The sequence below is a fragment of the Vanessa cardui genome, chromosome 21 (assembly GCF_905220365.1).
Source record: "Vanessa cardui chromosome 21, ilVanCard2.1, whole genome shotgun sequence".
NCBI lineage: Eukaryota > Metazoa > Arthropoda > Insecta > Lepidoptera > Nymphalidae > Vanessa > Vanessa cardui.
Genome location: NC_061143.1, coordinates 6,979,262 through 6,995,710, shown reverse-complemented (window position 1 = coordinate 6,995,710; position 16,449 = coordinate 6,979,262). Strand labels below are relative to the sequence as shown.

Genomic DNA, 16,449 nt, shown 5'->3' with positions numbered 1-16,449 from the left:
ATTTATGAAGCTCTGAAAGTACTATCTTCTCCTTATGTGAATTTGTTTAAACTGTGATGTAAGTTACATGCATTTTGGTCCAAATGCCAAAAAATTCTATAAAGAATAATATCTATTTGTGTACTACTTGCTTTATTTCGATATTAAAGGATAGTTTTTATGATTTTTTGGTGGTCTACAATGAAGTGCTGTGTTTGAAGCTGTCTAATTATTAAAGTACCCCAAAATACGTCAAATGTACTTGACAACGGTGCAGCTACGGTTAATTAAATGGGCTCCTTGACTCGTATAGCTAAGAAACTGTTTCATGACTGAATAATTGGTTCCATTAAAAAATAATTATTTTATTATATTTTATAATGTCGGGGTTAACTTGGTATTCATTTAATTTTGATTTTATGTATCAAAAGATTATATGCAATGTCATTTTTAAAAGTACTGAACCGTTAGACATTTGATATTTCATACTATACATAAAAAATTATGCAAATAAAATGGTAATAAAAAAAAATTCTTTAATTTACTTCAAAATGAGTTAGGTGCTAACACCTATTTATAGAGTCAACAACTCATTTTGAAATATTCAAAGATTATTAGAACACAGAGATGTTTTGGATTTGACGATGGCATTTCGATTAAAAACATAATGTAGAGATCAAACGAAGGTTTGTTTTTCTTTAACTCTGTCTGGTTATTTGCACTTATTGCTAAGCAGCTCCACAGAAATAGCATCCCGATCAGTGTTGATCTTGTTTCCAAAGCACTCACAGCGTTGTCTACGTTTTTGCCATCAACGTTGACTATGTCTTCAACACATAAAGTTTACACACTTTTACACGAGATTACAGATAATATAAATAAATGCAGACCTGAAAATTTATTAAATAGGCATATATCTATAAGAAAAATATTACTCGTGCCATGAAATTAATGTCATTATTTCAAAATACGTTGTCTTCTTGCTTTACCAGTAAATATAGAATATATGGAAAGAAAACATAGCATTCTTATTATATATGTTTACATGGTTTGTTTTATTAGTTTTTTTTTTACAAATTTTAGACGATTCGGTTTTAGATGATATACCTAAATTGTCAACATCCAAACCCCATCTCTGACACTTACTGTAAGAGATTTCATATCTTAATGTATTTTATTTCTTCAATAACTTAATAATTTATAATGTAGCAGTAATTTCCTGTAATATTTCTTCCATGATTTTGGTCAGAGAGGAAAAAATCTTTCAAAAATTGATTGCTCTTTATCATTTGACCCGTAGTGACCCATCCTTTTTTGTTGTCTTGAAAGTTTCTACCGTTATGTTGAGAACGAAAGACCAAACTTTCTTTATAACAAGAGTCGGTCTTTGAAAGCCTGAAGTCTGCAAAGTATTAAAGTAAAATATCTGTGACCGGCATTCGATTGATGTAAAATTAAAATTAAATCTTTGTAATCAATTAATTTCATTTATAGTCATTGACATATATTCTACTATGGATGTAAACAATTTCTTTAAATACTGGTGAGACGTAGGACTAGAGTTTGTTTCAGCGATAAATGACATCGATTCTCGTAATTATGCCATTTAACCAAACTTTTAAAATATACAGCGCTAAATCGCTTATAGAGAATAGTTTTCCCGTGACCAAAACGTCGAAAGAGCTTCATGTTTCATGGCTTTACGCTTTTCCTTCAACGTAGTGTAAACAATATGTCTTCCACGTAGAATTGACAGATTGCAGGATGGCGTGCGTTGTCTTTAAATATTTTATTTCCTATTGTGGTATTACGATATTACTAGCTTGGTATTTAATCACTTGAAAAAAATATAGTTTTTATTATACTTACTAGACTACTGAAATGATATTTTAGTTCAGATTCATGCTTGGTTTAGGGTTATGTAATTATTATTAGAACTGTTCGAAATGCGTCCACATTGAATGAATGGCAAAGCCACGCTAATCACGCCACGAAAATCGGGTAAACTATCTGCAATTAAGTTCAACAGAGTAAGTGTTCGGACCGTCATATCAAGTGCGTAGTACAAACATATCAATGTTTATAACATATATTTTTGTACAAAAACATTTATGCTTCGTAGAGTTAGGTATCGTAGGAACTTGCTTTATACGATTTTAATCAATACATATATTTTGTTGCTCGATAAGTAAATACGAATAATAGTAAAACGGTAGTTGTACCAATTGTGAGGAAATAAAAAAATTTGTAGTATTAATTAAGTCGTGGATTCGTGAATGCCTGTCTAGTTGATAGCACCTTCTCATCAATATTAAGTGATAAATCAATATTTTCCTATCGCCAAACAATAATCGGGAGGAAGAGTGAGTCAGTGTAATTACATGTGGTGTAAGAAATTGTGTATACTTTTGAATATCAGTGCTTATTGGCAATACTGTCAACCTCCTAAAATAAATGTTATAACATATATACAATATTGCAGATTCGTGAGAAGGCTCTACCCGACAATTTAATAACGATTACTTTTGGTTGATGGAAATTCCTCGGATTTTTAATTCTGTAATGATTTTTTAATATAATCAGTTTCATTGTTACATTGTTGCGGTTGACCTTTAATATGAAGAAATAATGAATTAAGATAAAAAATATTCTTTCAATATTCAAGTTTACAATCTAGATTTGATTGTGTTCATGAAGACAGTCGCTAAAAACAATTACAGTATGATTGTTCAATTTATATTGTTAATCATATCACTACGAATTGATGAAAAATTATTTCCTTAAGATAAATTTATATCATTAACAAGCTTTAATAATCATAAAAAGATAATCAATTACAGATGACACGAATAAAAAAAGTGACTTTATTTTATTTTCGAATAAAAAATTGTGATAATCATAATCAAAGGACGTTAATCTTTAGGTATAATTATGCACAACGAGTTCAAGAGTCATCGACATATCAATACCGTTAAAAGTGAAATCCCGTTAAACACCAATTTGTTTGGAATAACAGATTCGTTAAATGAGCGGGTCCCGTAATCGCAATAAAAACGGTGCCTAAGGCGTCAATCTTTAGCGTGATTGTCGACTGCAGTGCGCTGGCGCAGAGCGTGAGGCGTTACGTCTGCACCCGCGCCGGCAGCGGCAACGCGACGTTACGTTACGTAAGCGACAGTTACGCAAAGCCAATGTCAAGATCGCTGCGTCAACATATCACCACTAGCTGCCGGGTCGACGACCGCGATAGCAAACAATGTTAACCCGACACCCGAACGCGTTCATATGCGATGAAGCGATAAAAAACGAAGCTCTTGAACTTGCGTTCAGTTCATTCATAACCGACGACTGCTGATTTCACCTGTCGTTCAAATTAGATACTATTCAACTCGACTGAATACCTCAATTAATAATACATATAAAGTCGACGTGAGTTACTTTATAATGGCCTGTAATTTGTTTACTTGCGATCACTGCTAATAATAATTGATTTCGTGTTGCGTAAGGGTGTTTAGAAGTCTAGACTATAATTATTGTATCATGTTTTAACATCATTCTCTCTTTAAATTACATAGTTGATATATTAAGAGATATTCTAATAATTCATTACTTTTTTCACTTTTATTTTATTGACTTAGCTATTTTTTATTTGAATGTATATTTATTTATAACTTTGACGAATGTCTTGAGAAGACTATTTGATCAGCATTTCTTTCATTTCCGCAGAGTGCCCCGCCACCTCTCGTAGATTGGTCAGGCGTGCCAACGTTGGTGCTAGCTTTAGTTGCGCTTGTAATGGCCGCAACAGCTTTGTTGACGCGGTCAGTAGAAGGGAAGAGACCATCTCGGCTTCCTGGGCCAGCTGCCCTGCCTCTTCTGGGAACCAGGTGGCTATTCTGGAGCCGATATAAGATGAATAAACTTCATGAAGCATATGAAGGTGAGATATATTTTTAATTATCATTTTTCCAAAATAAAAATTACATACAAGCAAATTACGTTTTAAAAATGAATTTTTGAAAATCTTACTTGTATAGAACCTTTTTTGATAATTAACAAACGAAGCGCTAATTTATTAATTTTAACTTTCTATTTGCGAGCCGTGACGGGTGGTCTTGGCATTTAACATATTATACGTAATTAAGGGTAACATCAATAATTGAACAATTTGTACTACATTAATTTATGTTTCATAATTGTTCAACTCATGAACCACATAATTTATAAATTATGTTTTATTATTTTTAATTTTAATTTATAATTCTTCCTCGGACACTATCGAGTCTTCTTCGACAATATTGTTGGAAATGTTTTGAAAGCTGGGAAAACTTTTAATCAATATTGTAACTAACATTTTCTTTGCTGTATTATAACCAGAAGTAGGAAATAGGTTAACCTCTAAAACAATTATCTTTAATTTAAGATAACATTCAATCTATCACAATAGAAAAACATTTAGTCTACAACACAAATAACCATCAATAATCACATTACACCGTAATAATTATATTCGCCATCTCAATGTGTCAGACACGAATCTCCCGCCTTTTTTTTTTTAAAGGGAAGTTGTGTGACTTGTCGCAGATGTTGCCTGTTTATTCCAACAATATATACAATAGTGACGTCACCAAATATGAAATTAGATTTTTATCGACTATTAATAATAAAATAATGTTTATGCAGAGTTTTTAAATTTCCTGTTCTTATTAATTCCGAGGGTCTTTCAGTTGATTTGCACCCTCGCCGTCACAATGAGATATTTGCACGCAGACATGTTCAGGCGTTACGGGCCCGTGTTCGCCGAGACGACGCCGGGCGGTGCAATGGTTGTGTCCATCGCTGAAAGGACAGCGCTGGAAGCGGTACTGCGGACACCAGCTAAGCGGCCATACCGTCCGCCCACTGAAATCGTTCAAGTATACAGAAGAAGTAGACCGGATCGCTACGCTTCCACTGGACTTGTAAATGAGTAAGTAGTTTTTTTCTTTTTCAACCGACTTCAAAAAGGAGGAGGATGATTGATTGACCCAGTATATTATCGTATAAAAGGTTATTTGTAAAAAAACATATTTCTTAAAGTATTCTCGTATTGTTTTTGGATAGATGTACGATAGGGTTTTCTTGGCTGACACCGGCTCCAAATATAACAATAACTATAACTACGTTATATAGTCGTAAATCGTCTTTTAAGTAGTCTAATACTTTTCATTTAATTTTACCTAGGACTCTAAAAAGCATGTTAAATATGCAATTATTTTTATTACTTTTTAGTGAATTTTTATTTGTTTAAAAATATTGTTTTGTTTGAAATCGGTTTTTCTTTTTGTTAAAATTTTTATTTATTAACTTTATAAAATAAAATTTAGAAATCCCAGAAATTTTATTTTGTAAAGTGACATATGTCTTTCATTAATTACCCCCTTAATAACATTTATACATGAAGTCGTAAATGTCTTCAAATATAAACTAACAATTTTGTTGCAGAATTTTAATTAAAATTAAGATATATTGCTATTGTCATGTGCACATATACACACTGTTTAGCTCCTTAAATGGACGTTACACAATTAACCTTTTATATTATTTACATAACAACAACGACATGATCTGATTTATGTGTTTTTTACAACCATTTTAAGCGTTTTCTGATTTTTATTGCATATTAGAAAAGAGAAAAATAAATTTATTGATCACATCTAATTATTTTTAATAACGATTTAATTGAGGAAACTTACCTGTTTGAGATGTAATTCTTTTTATTTTTTAAGCTTCCGATGTGAGATGAGGTTTGGAATATTAAAAATATGCAACATCGTAGGTAGATAGGTTGCACGACTAATTATAATGTTTATTTGAAGTTTCGATATTTTGAATTGAATATAAATGCGACTTAAATAGCATATTAAACAACTGTAAATTATATTTTATGAAACCAATTTGCACTAAATAAATTTGAAGCTCGTATCAAATCAAATCATTATATCTGAATAAGATAAAAAGCGTTGAATTGATATTTTAATGTTGTTTTTCTAAAGAATATACTTTATTCTTTAGAATGTTATATGTTATTGGAATACGAGTATATATGACATGACAATTTAATACAATTAGTCTAACAATGTTTGTCTGTTGGGTTTCTCATACGAATTGGAGGTTAACTCTATCATATATGTATATACAACATTCTATATTGAATTTTAGTTATTTTTATAGATAAAACTAATATAACTATTTCGTTACTAGTGCTAAATATACTTATAATATAGCCAAGGTAGTTTTGTCCAAGCTCACCCTGGTAGGTTTCTCATCATTTATTCTACCATTAATTCTTCAAACAGCAAAGATTGAGCAAGGAGTTTCAATAGTTGTGTGTGCGTTAATATTGTATACAGTACAAATGTCAGTGTAGCACGCACATGTAGTAAGCACTTACCAGCTGGTCCATTTCCCGGTCACTTTACATATAAAAATAAAAAATTATTCTTTTAACGAGTATATTATAAAAGTGCATGCAAATGTTTATGCATCTTATTAGCATCCCGATAGTTCCGCGATGGGTGAAAGCTGTCTAGACCCGACTGCTATCTAAAAACATGTAGTAAGAAATAAATTATCAGGTGGGTGCGGTTGCGAGCCGCTCATCCGTTATTATGTTTTTTATATAAAATCCTTTTACGTGTAGCCTTTATAATTAAAATAATTTGTGATGCGCTTCATCTTATTCCATATTTTTGAATAAATCTCGATCATTTAAAAGTAACGGATATTGAAATATAAAAGACATTTAACCTACATTTATGGGCACAATGAATGTATTTTTATCAATCTGCGGTCTTATTTTTTTAACGAAATATAATTCCCTAACTTAAAGCCTGGCGAGGTCTCGTTCATTCGAAACAGGAAAATGACATATTCTTATATTTCGGTTGCTTTTTATGATGCCGGTCACGTATCTTCGTATTTGCGGCGTAGTATCGAGTCAATAGCTTTTTAGCACCAACTTCCTTTATTATAATGCGATTTATTATTTGTCATACGAAATTATATGGTATTTAATTCCCTATAATGTCAAGCTCATTTCATTCAATTTATTTTTTCATAATATTTGTTGCTGCATATTATTTTGAGATCATGAAAGGACCTTTTGTCTCGAGGAGAAGATTACGAGCTTATTTCACTGCGCTTCTCCAAATAGGATTGGTATCTCTGTAGGAAATGCTTGTTTGTTGTGTAGTGAACAGACTAAACTCTTTAAAACTCTTGATTGCTTGAATAATTAAATTCCAGTAGGTATAGTTTACAAGAATCATTGCAGTAAGCTATACAACCCCCAACCTTAAAATGTGTATATCATGCAAGACTGGTCGCTTTTGGTATTCGTCATTATAATAATTTAAAATACAAGGATAACTTATCGTAATTGCTTGTCCGTTTGAATGCGATGATGTTTAGATTAACCACAGTCCATATATTGAAAAATAATGTTGAAAATACAATCACTATACAATTATAACAGGCAGGGCCGGATACTTATGATTTAAAGATATATTATACAACATCAAAAACTTAATAGTGTTATACAACGTTTAGAAAAAAAAAACATTTAGTATTTTTACTTTTTCAGGCAGGGAGAAAAATGGCACCACCTTAGGCGTCACTTGACCTCTGAGCTGACGAGTCCGCACACCATTCAGGGTTTCATTCCTGAGTTGAACAGCATCTGCGACGACTTTCTCAACTTGTTGAAGAATTGTCGACGGCCTGATGGTATCGTCCATGGATTCGATCAGCTTACCAATCGTATGGGATTAGAATGTAAGTACCTATTTTGTTTTTATTAAATCAGAAAGTAATCGTGTATGTGCGTTTGTTATCGCAACTAAACAACTGAACCCGTAATAATGATATTTGACATCCAGATAACCTAGAACCTGGATAAGGGAAGGCCTCTGAATTAGATTTACGAAAAAAATAAATTTGACAGGAACCGTCGCCGAAAATATAGTATATGTAATTTGGGACTATTTAACAATAAGAGATTTGCATTTAAAGTTCATGTTAAGCTGGGTGGTGAAGCAAAACGTGAGGAAACCAGAATGTGTCCGATTTAAAATCTGCCAAACGTTTATCCCATTAACCGCATTGGAGCAACTTGGTCGACAAGTTACAAAATATTTTCCTTCATTAACACATATACGGGCAATAACAAAAAGAGATTTAATGATGGCCTTCGATATTCCGCGTTTCGTTCATTTGCACGTGATCCTTCATCGAATGTAACAAAAAAGCTGTTTCATTCATAATTTTACACACGATACCGGATGTGGCTAATAGTGAATCTTCAATGATAAGACGTTCGGTCAAGTAAACAACTGTGTTCATTTACATCCTAAAAATTCTGTCGTTGCTCGATATTTGTGTACCCGTGATAAGTATCATGTCGTTCATTCACTATCTTAATAGCCTACTGACGGTTCAAATTTAAAAACCGGTAAGTTTGTATGTACCTAAGTATATCAAAATAGGTCTTTATTTATTTTTACCATTCAAAGGTTAATTATAGGTCATCGATATGTTTTTTAGTACAGTTGTTTTTGTTGTTAATTTCTTTCAAATGTAAATTATATAACGGACTCGCGTGACAGTATCACGAACGTTTTTCTGATTAAGTGCTCTAACTTGATTCCAAATTCAAATATTGTTATTCTTAGATTAACAAAAAATAACTGACATTTATAACGTTGTTTACCATACATTTATGTCTTGTTTTGTTTTTTTCTGATTGCCATCCAAAGCGTTGCCAAGCTAAGCTTTGAGCCAAATTAATATCATATTTTTTATTTTTACTATACTTTTGTAAACTTTCTTTGGGGCGAATACACTAGGGCTTAAAGGCTTAAATAAATCATATAGATAATTAAAATACAGATAAAACATTTATTTCTCTCGGAATGTAGACACATGTTTAATTTCATGTATCATTAAGGATCTCAGAAAAAAATATTTGATAAACAGATACTTACAAACTTGTTTATTTTATCGTAAATTATTCAAGTGTCTCGTCGTAAAATTAATGGATTGATATGATTGAGCTTAATAAAAAACGTGAGTTAATTAAAGGATTTAAGTCATCTCGTTAGTGTTTATAGTGATATAAATAAATTTGTCATCAGTGTTTGACAATATTGAATTATTAAAAAAAAAAAAAAAAAAAACTTTTGTCTTTGGAATAAGTGTATCTACTATTTGATAGAACATTTAGATCCAAATCGAAGGTCACAACGGTTAAAATCTGGTCTAAATCAAAACTATGCACTATTGAGTTTTAATACTCGCCAGATATACATCTGGTGCTCAAATTCTGTCATATGAAACCTCATTGGAGTACGGTGGTAAATTACACCTTTTGGTAGATTCGATTTTATTTGCCTTTTTTATTACCATAGCAATTTAAGATACATCTTCATTTACAACATTATTTCAAAGAGTGAGGCACATATAGTGTATATAATATAAACTAATAAATACTAGCATAATTCTAACGCATTTTTTTCCTGCTTTAACGTAACAAATTTTATCTTAATTCTTATTTTAAAGTGATTGTATTATTAACAACCAAGGCCGAGGTCAATTTTTTCCTTCAAATGATTCTATGGACTGATCCAAACTTTTTTGTTTCCGACAAAACTATAAAGATCAACAGTAAAAAATATTAAAACGCAGAATCAATTGATGAATAAATATTAATTCTTTTCGTGTATGACCATGACAGTGATTTTCGTATCTTTATTTTTATCGGAAGTATTGTGTATTAATATTATACAAACAATTTACATTGTCATTATAATTATGTAATAAATGAGAAAATAAATTTATATATTGCGTTGTATGAAAGAAGTTATAATGAATTCGACTTCTTAACTACATATGATTAATCGAAATAACGGTGCACCATTTTTTATTATTGTTTGTGTCACAGATACACACTCTATTCATCGTCCTTTCCAAGGCAAAGGTATCACTGACGAATTTCTAATACAAGCTGCCTGTCAGAAAATCTGGACATTTTTGTATTAGATGAAATCGTATTTTAAATTTTAAGCCATAGAGGCTTTAATTATATGAGGAGAAAATAGAGGAGATTACCTGAATAACAGAATAACTTAACCTGACGTTAAATCTTTCTTTTTCTTTTTTAATTCCCCTTTTCTATGATATTTAAGGCTATATGCATAAACAGAAGTAATAATAGAATCATCAGCGATAAATAAAATAATATATAGAGCGAATATGTAACGGAAGCTTGTTAGTTTAATTGTAGCATAAAGTATATTTTAAATAGGCTTTAATATTCATAGAAATAAATGTATTCATGAACCATTTCCGTATGTTCTGCTTTATATTGGTTTTCCCACGATGTTTCAAGAGCATATTGTTTTTAGACTATAGGTACGTTGATGTTTTTGTGTATGTATGTATAATTATGGGACGTTTACAAACACAATATAAAACACAATCTCTACAAATCTATATACATATATAAAAGCGCTTTTAATGTTTTTTATTAAAAGTATGTTCAAAAAGAAGTTTAAGTTTTTAGTCACGATTTAAAAACGTTGATATAACAAAACTCTTCCATAAGATTTTCGAATCTTAATGCGTCGTATTTTTTCTTTGCAAATTAATTTGAGTAGGTTTGATTGCATCATCGAACCTTAGGAAACGGGTACTGACGTAATATATTTTCGATTAAATAAATATAGATATACTCAACGTAATCCGTAACTCGTGTATTCGATACATCGAATTTTAAATAATATATCCATATGTATGGTTTATTAGGGATAATTTATTAACCTCAAATATTTTTACTACGCAATATAAAACATAAAAAGCTCAATTAGATACAATTTTTATTTTCCAATTCGACCAGCCAAGGTTTCCGTATGAAAATAGATATAAATTATCATATATATTATGCTATCATATACATTCGATGGCGAAATATTTAATTTCTATGTTTTAATGTAATTGTAAGCGGACTCGGCATCTGATTTTTAATCAAGCGACAGTTCTATCAGTATTGTCTGAATATAAATTCTCAATGAAATATGACGTTCGGTTGTAGATAAGAAATGCAATATAGGTCAGGATAGTAATAGTGTAGAATGCAACATTAGACACACATCATGCTACATGACATATCACATAACTGGGACGCCTTATCGTTGAACGCGGTTCTCGTGGTCAGGCCAATTCTGTGTACATATGTGTTGGGTACTTTATAAATATATATTTCAACAAGATAGATGATGTAGATATTACATATACGGAGTATATTCAAGTTATTCATAATTAAAATACGTAAAGGTGATGTTCAATGTAAATTGAATGAATTTATGAACTTTACGTACCTAATCTATGCCAGGGATGGTTGGTTCTTACTGAGAAAACATTAATAATTTTTGCATATTCGTAGGCTTAACTAAGTACAATTCACTTTTATTAATACTCAAAAATAAATTTTATTACAATTATTTGACATATACTTATACTTAATATCCTAAATGCAGATGCCAATAAACCCATTAAAGATGGCATAAATGTCATAATTTTCAAATCGAATTTGTAACTATACAGTTTACTTATAAGGGCCTATTTGTTTCAATAAAATTCGACCGATTTGATTATCAGCTATTATGTTTCCAAACGAACGAATGTATCAGCTTAATTGCACCTAAATTAACCTTTATTCCTCTGTGAGGCAGTTCAATTCCGTGATTTTTCTAAAAACGAGCTAATATATAAAAGCAGGGCAACGTTATTGTAATAATTTGGGCGCAATCCAATTCCTATTCGTGCCAAAAATAAGCTGGTTTTGCTACTAAGCGTCATCTCTTATAGAACTACAAAACCTATCTCATACTGCATAATTAGATTCTTTGATAACCAGTTTTGCGTAATTTCAACTCCGTTATTATGAAAAATATAGCATTTTATTGATTGGTATGCAGAATGACGAGTTAGTTAGAGTTGAATATATCGATAAATTAATCGATAGTTCACTTAACATTTATGAATACAAATGGGTCATTTTCTTTCATTTCATATGGGCAATTATAAATTTTATTTTCTTATTAAAAAAGTCAATTTAAATTCGATTTTATACTGGCTCACGTACTAAATATTTAAGTATGTATTTAACAAAATTTACACAACACCCTACATATTATATTACAACACTATGTGTTAAGAACAATAGAATATAATTATTGAATTAAAAATGAATAGTATTACATAATCTTGTATCCACAATTGTAGCCTTTGTTGTAAATATTTATATTTAATAGAATTAGTATGGCATGAAGTCGTAATGAATTTTTTGCACTTACTGAAATGCTTCTACCTTTTCCATATATAGCACAGTATCACGTGATATAATTTTATTCGTGTATTTGCATATTCATATTATATAAGCAGGAAACGAATAATTGAATTTTCTTTTATCAGATCTAATCACAAATTTAGCTATTTTTACTAATACTTACCATATACTCAATACAAATAATGATACAATAATAAAGTTTTCAATGTATGAAATTCAATATAAGGTAAATAGTAAAATAGCAACGATAACCCTAGCAATCTCAATACATTCCGGTCAAATAATAAGAATTAGTGTGTCGAGGTTAACGTGATACACACGTAATATTTGGGTTAAGATCATTAAACGACTGTTATGTGCATAAAGTATCCATATATCATAGATAAACAAGTATCCCTTACAATTTCGTAATGTGTATTTGTCTGTAGGGTTTCAGAGTTTTTAAGTATAATTGAAAGTGCCCAAATAAATTGTAGCTTCATATTGTAAGTTTAAGCCTGTGTTTTTATAATTTATATTGGGCTGTGGAAATATAGTGTGGGAATCTGCATGAGTCAAATGAAAATCTGCCACCTGATTCACCAACTCGCTTTGCAGTAGCGTGGTGCAATAAAAGAAAGCCAGGGGCCACGCGAGACGTTGTCGGGCTTATTTATTATTCAAATATGTTATTTTAATTTTCAGCTGTTTGTGGATTGATGCTGGGTACGAGACTTGGGTTTCTCGAGAGGTGGATGTCAGGTCGAGCGGCGGCTCTCGCGGCAGCAGTGAAGGCGCATTTTAGAGCACAGCGAGACTCCTACTATGGCGCGCCATTATGGAAGTTCGCACCGACATCCCTCTACAAAACATTCGTTAAAAGCGAGGAGACGATACATATGTAAGTATGTGATAGGATACTATTTTTAAACGTACTTCTTATTTATATGTTCTCAAATAATTATTAGAAGCGGACTGGTAAATAAATATTTAAAAAATATATAGGTATCTGTAGGTGATACAAATTTAAACAGTAATGAAAATATTTTATCGTAACTAATTATATCATTACTATTTAAATATTCTTGTAGAAACATCCTTAAACAATTTTCAGCAGGAAAGTCTTATTCATAACGTTTGACTATTACAATGTCAGTACCATCTAATCTGATTACCAACTCCATGTTGGTAGGATAGTATCGGAACTAATGGAGGAAGCGAGGTCTAGGACACGCGGCGCGGCGCAAGACGATGGCATGCAAGAGATCTTCCTCAAGATATTGGCCAACCCTGAGCTAGACATGCGCGATAAGAAAGCAGCCGTTATTGACTTTATCACCGCTGGCATTGAGACGGTAACCATTGCTTAATATACATACTTAATAGTCATTCAAACCAGATAATACTAGTATATACCATCAAGTGCACGAGTACTTTTGGTACTTAATATATCGAGTACTGTCACTATAATACTTAAGATTTACAACTCAGTACGAAGGTTATAAAACTAGTATTTTGTTTGTCTAGTTGGCGAATAGCTTAGTCTTTTTGCTATACTTATTAAGCGGAAGGGCAGACTGGCAGCAAAGAATCAGATCAGAGCTGCCCGCTTGTGGTGATCTACGTGTTGAAGAGTTAGCGGCCGCACCATCTGTTCGTGCGGCGGTGAATGAGGCCTTTCGACTGCTACCTACTGCACCGTTTCTTGCTAGGCTTCTAGACGCACCTATGACAATTGGAGGTCATAGACTGCCCGCTGGGGTAAGGTTATTATGGTTTATGCTTAAATATTTTTTACATTTTAAACTTTCCCGGTGTACGAAGAAGTTAACCGTGATCTGTGCAACCCTGTTGAATCGTTGGACAAAGTATATAGTGTGTAGATATTTCGACTTTAATTTTAAATTAAAAATAAAATGTATTTTGCCATTAGTGCCATTAGCGATTTTGTGAATTCATTATTATAAATTTTACAAGAAATATCAACTTTGTTTAAGTGATGTAACAAGATTTTTTCATCTAATTATTACAGACATTTGTTTTGGCACACACGGGTGCAGCATGTCGTCGAGAGGAGAACTTTTGGCGTGCCAGCGAGTACCTTCCCGAGAGATGGATAGATGTTCGCGAGCCTCACGCTCCCGGTATTGTCGCGCCGTTCGGTAGAGGCCGTCGGATGTGCCCCGGCAAGCGATTTGTCGAGCTTGAGTTGCATTTGATACTGGCTAAGGTATATATCATATTTTATTTTCATGATTTGTACTTATTAAAATATCACTGATCTTTTTAACAACAACAACCAGTAAATTTCCCACTGCTGAGCCAATATCTCCTCTCTCTTTGAGGAGAAGGCTTGGAACATATTCCACCACGCTATCCTAATGCGGGTTGGTAGAAGAGACACATGCAGGTGTCCTCACGATGTTTTCCTTCACCGCCGAGCGCGCGATGAATTATATTATTATATATATTATACAAATTAAGCACATGAATATTCAGTGGTGCTTGCCTGAGTTTGAATCTGCAATCATTTATTTATTTATTTAATGCCACACTGTATAAATATAATTACAGGATTGTGCCCCAATTCGATATGTTATAATAAGATATATAATACTAAATTGTATATGATATATTCCAAGCAGCAATAATTGTGAGTTCACTCATACTGCAACAAAACAAATCATGTGTTAAGATGCACGCGTTCAAAGTCATGGGTAATTTCGGCTATTTTTTTTTTTGGTTTTAAAATATCAACACTTCATTTACGTACCGACCCATGTTTACAGTTTTGATAAAAAATTGTGTGACTAATGAAGAAAACACCATATTATGTATTTAGCTGGCCGTTATTTATAAAATAAAGTAAATAGATTTGACTTTAATTAATCTTAATTAAATTATTTGATCAACAGATAATACAACACTGGAGAGTGGAATTTGACGGGGAATTAGACATACAGTTCGACTTCCTCTTATCACCAAAGTCTCCAGTATCGCTGCGACTAGTTGAGTGGTAAAGCAAGTAGCTGACTTGCCTCATGCTTAGAGTTACCAGTTGTTTTATAATCTTGAAATAGTCACTCCTTAAATAGGTAATTAATTTTAAAATTAATAACCATTACAGCTAACGTGCTTCGTATACGAATAAAAACCTCGGCAAACGTGCTTATTATCAAACTATTAAATTAGCACACATAATTTTTCTTTAAGATCATTCTTTTTATTTTTCACCTGGTAACACTAAACATGCAACTGTCTCTGCCACTTTTTTGTGCTCTAAATGTGCTCACTGTACTGATTTTTTTGTAGTGATATAAATTGCTCCTATGTTGTGTTGTTTTAAGTTCGTAGTAATGTAAGACTAATTGATATGTTGTATGAAGGTAGAGCAAGAATTTCGAATTTTTTTTCAAATTAATTCGCGGTGTGGAATAAGAAAATTGAAAATCATTCCTAGTTTGATATTATATGAAAAATGGTTTGAAATTAAGTAAGTGCTTTTTTAATGTGTATGTTATTGAATACTATTAATATTTAATAAGCTGTTTTTATAAAGGGTTGCCATGACTGAAATTCAACAGGATGAAAATGTTTTACAGGGTATTGGCACAGTCTGCTCAAATTGTACAATTCTTTCAAATTTTGAAAGAACTGTTCGCGAACGCACTATTAAATAGTTAAGTATTTTATATTTACATTGTATGCTAGGCTTAGTTTGTAACTATACAACGTAGTAAAATATGGCTGTGTTAATATCAAAAAGCATATTTATATAATTATTATCAACCATAAATACCTCCTTTATTAAATACTGCACGCTGCAAGCAGACAACACTGACTCCGCAGATAAATAAAAAAATCAATTCCGTGCAGATAAAACTAGTTTAGTTGTAAGTTACTTTGTAGAGTTGCCAATTAAAAAATAGTAATACCTAATTAAATTAACATACATGTATTATTTCACTAAATCATTTTGATACACACAGATTTTGAATGCGTACTTACAATAAGTTTTAAGAAATATATAATAATTTTAAAGTGTCAAATTTATAGCAAGTCATATTTCTTCATACATTATTGGCAACTCTATTTTCATTCCACCT

At 31.7% G+C, this 16,449-nt stretch overlaps 1 protein-coding gene across 2 annotated transcripts in view; it reads left to right on the top strand.

Moving 5' to 3' along the window:
- The window catches only part of LOC124538833 (ecdysone 20-monooxygenase), a 33,640-nt gene extending 17,281 nt beyond the window's left edge, over window positions 1-16,359 (top strand). For both annotated transcript variants that reach the window (XM_047116056.1, XM_047116057.1), the window contains exons 2-9: window positions 3,706-3,919; window positions 4,750-4,948; window positions 7,604-7,794; window positions 13,049-13,244; window positions 13,536-13,698; window positions 13,871-14,104; window positions 14,376-14,573; window positions 15,259-16,359. In XM_047116056.1, coding sequence (XP_046972012.1) covers window positions 3,706-3,919; window positions 4,750-4,948; window positions 7,604-7,794; window positions 13,049-13,244; window positions 13,536-13,698; window positions 13,871-14,104; window positions 14,376-14,573; window positions 15,259-15,363 — 1,500 coding nt within the window. In that variant the 3' untranslated portion in view covers window positions 15,364-16,359. The remainder of the gene's footprint in view (window positions 1-3,705; window positions 3,920-4,749; window positions 4,949-7,603; window positions 7,795-13,048; window positions 13,245-13,535; window positions 13,699-13,870; window positions 14,105-14,375; window positions 14,574-15,258) is intronic.
- The last annotated feature ends 90 nt before the right edge of the window (window positions 16,360-16,449 follow it).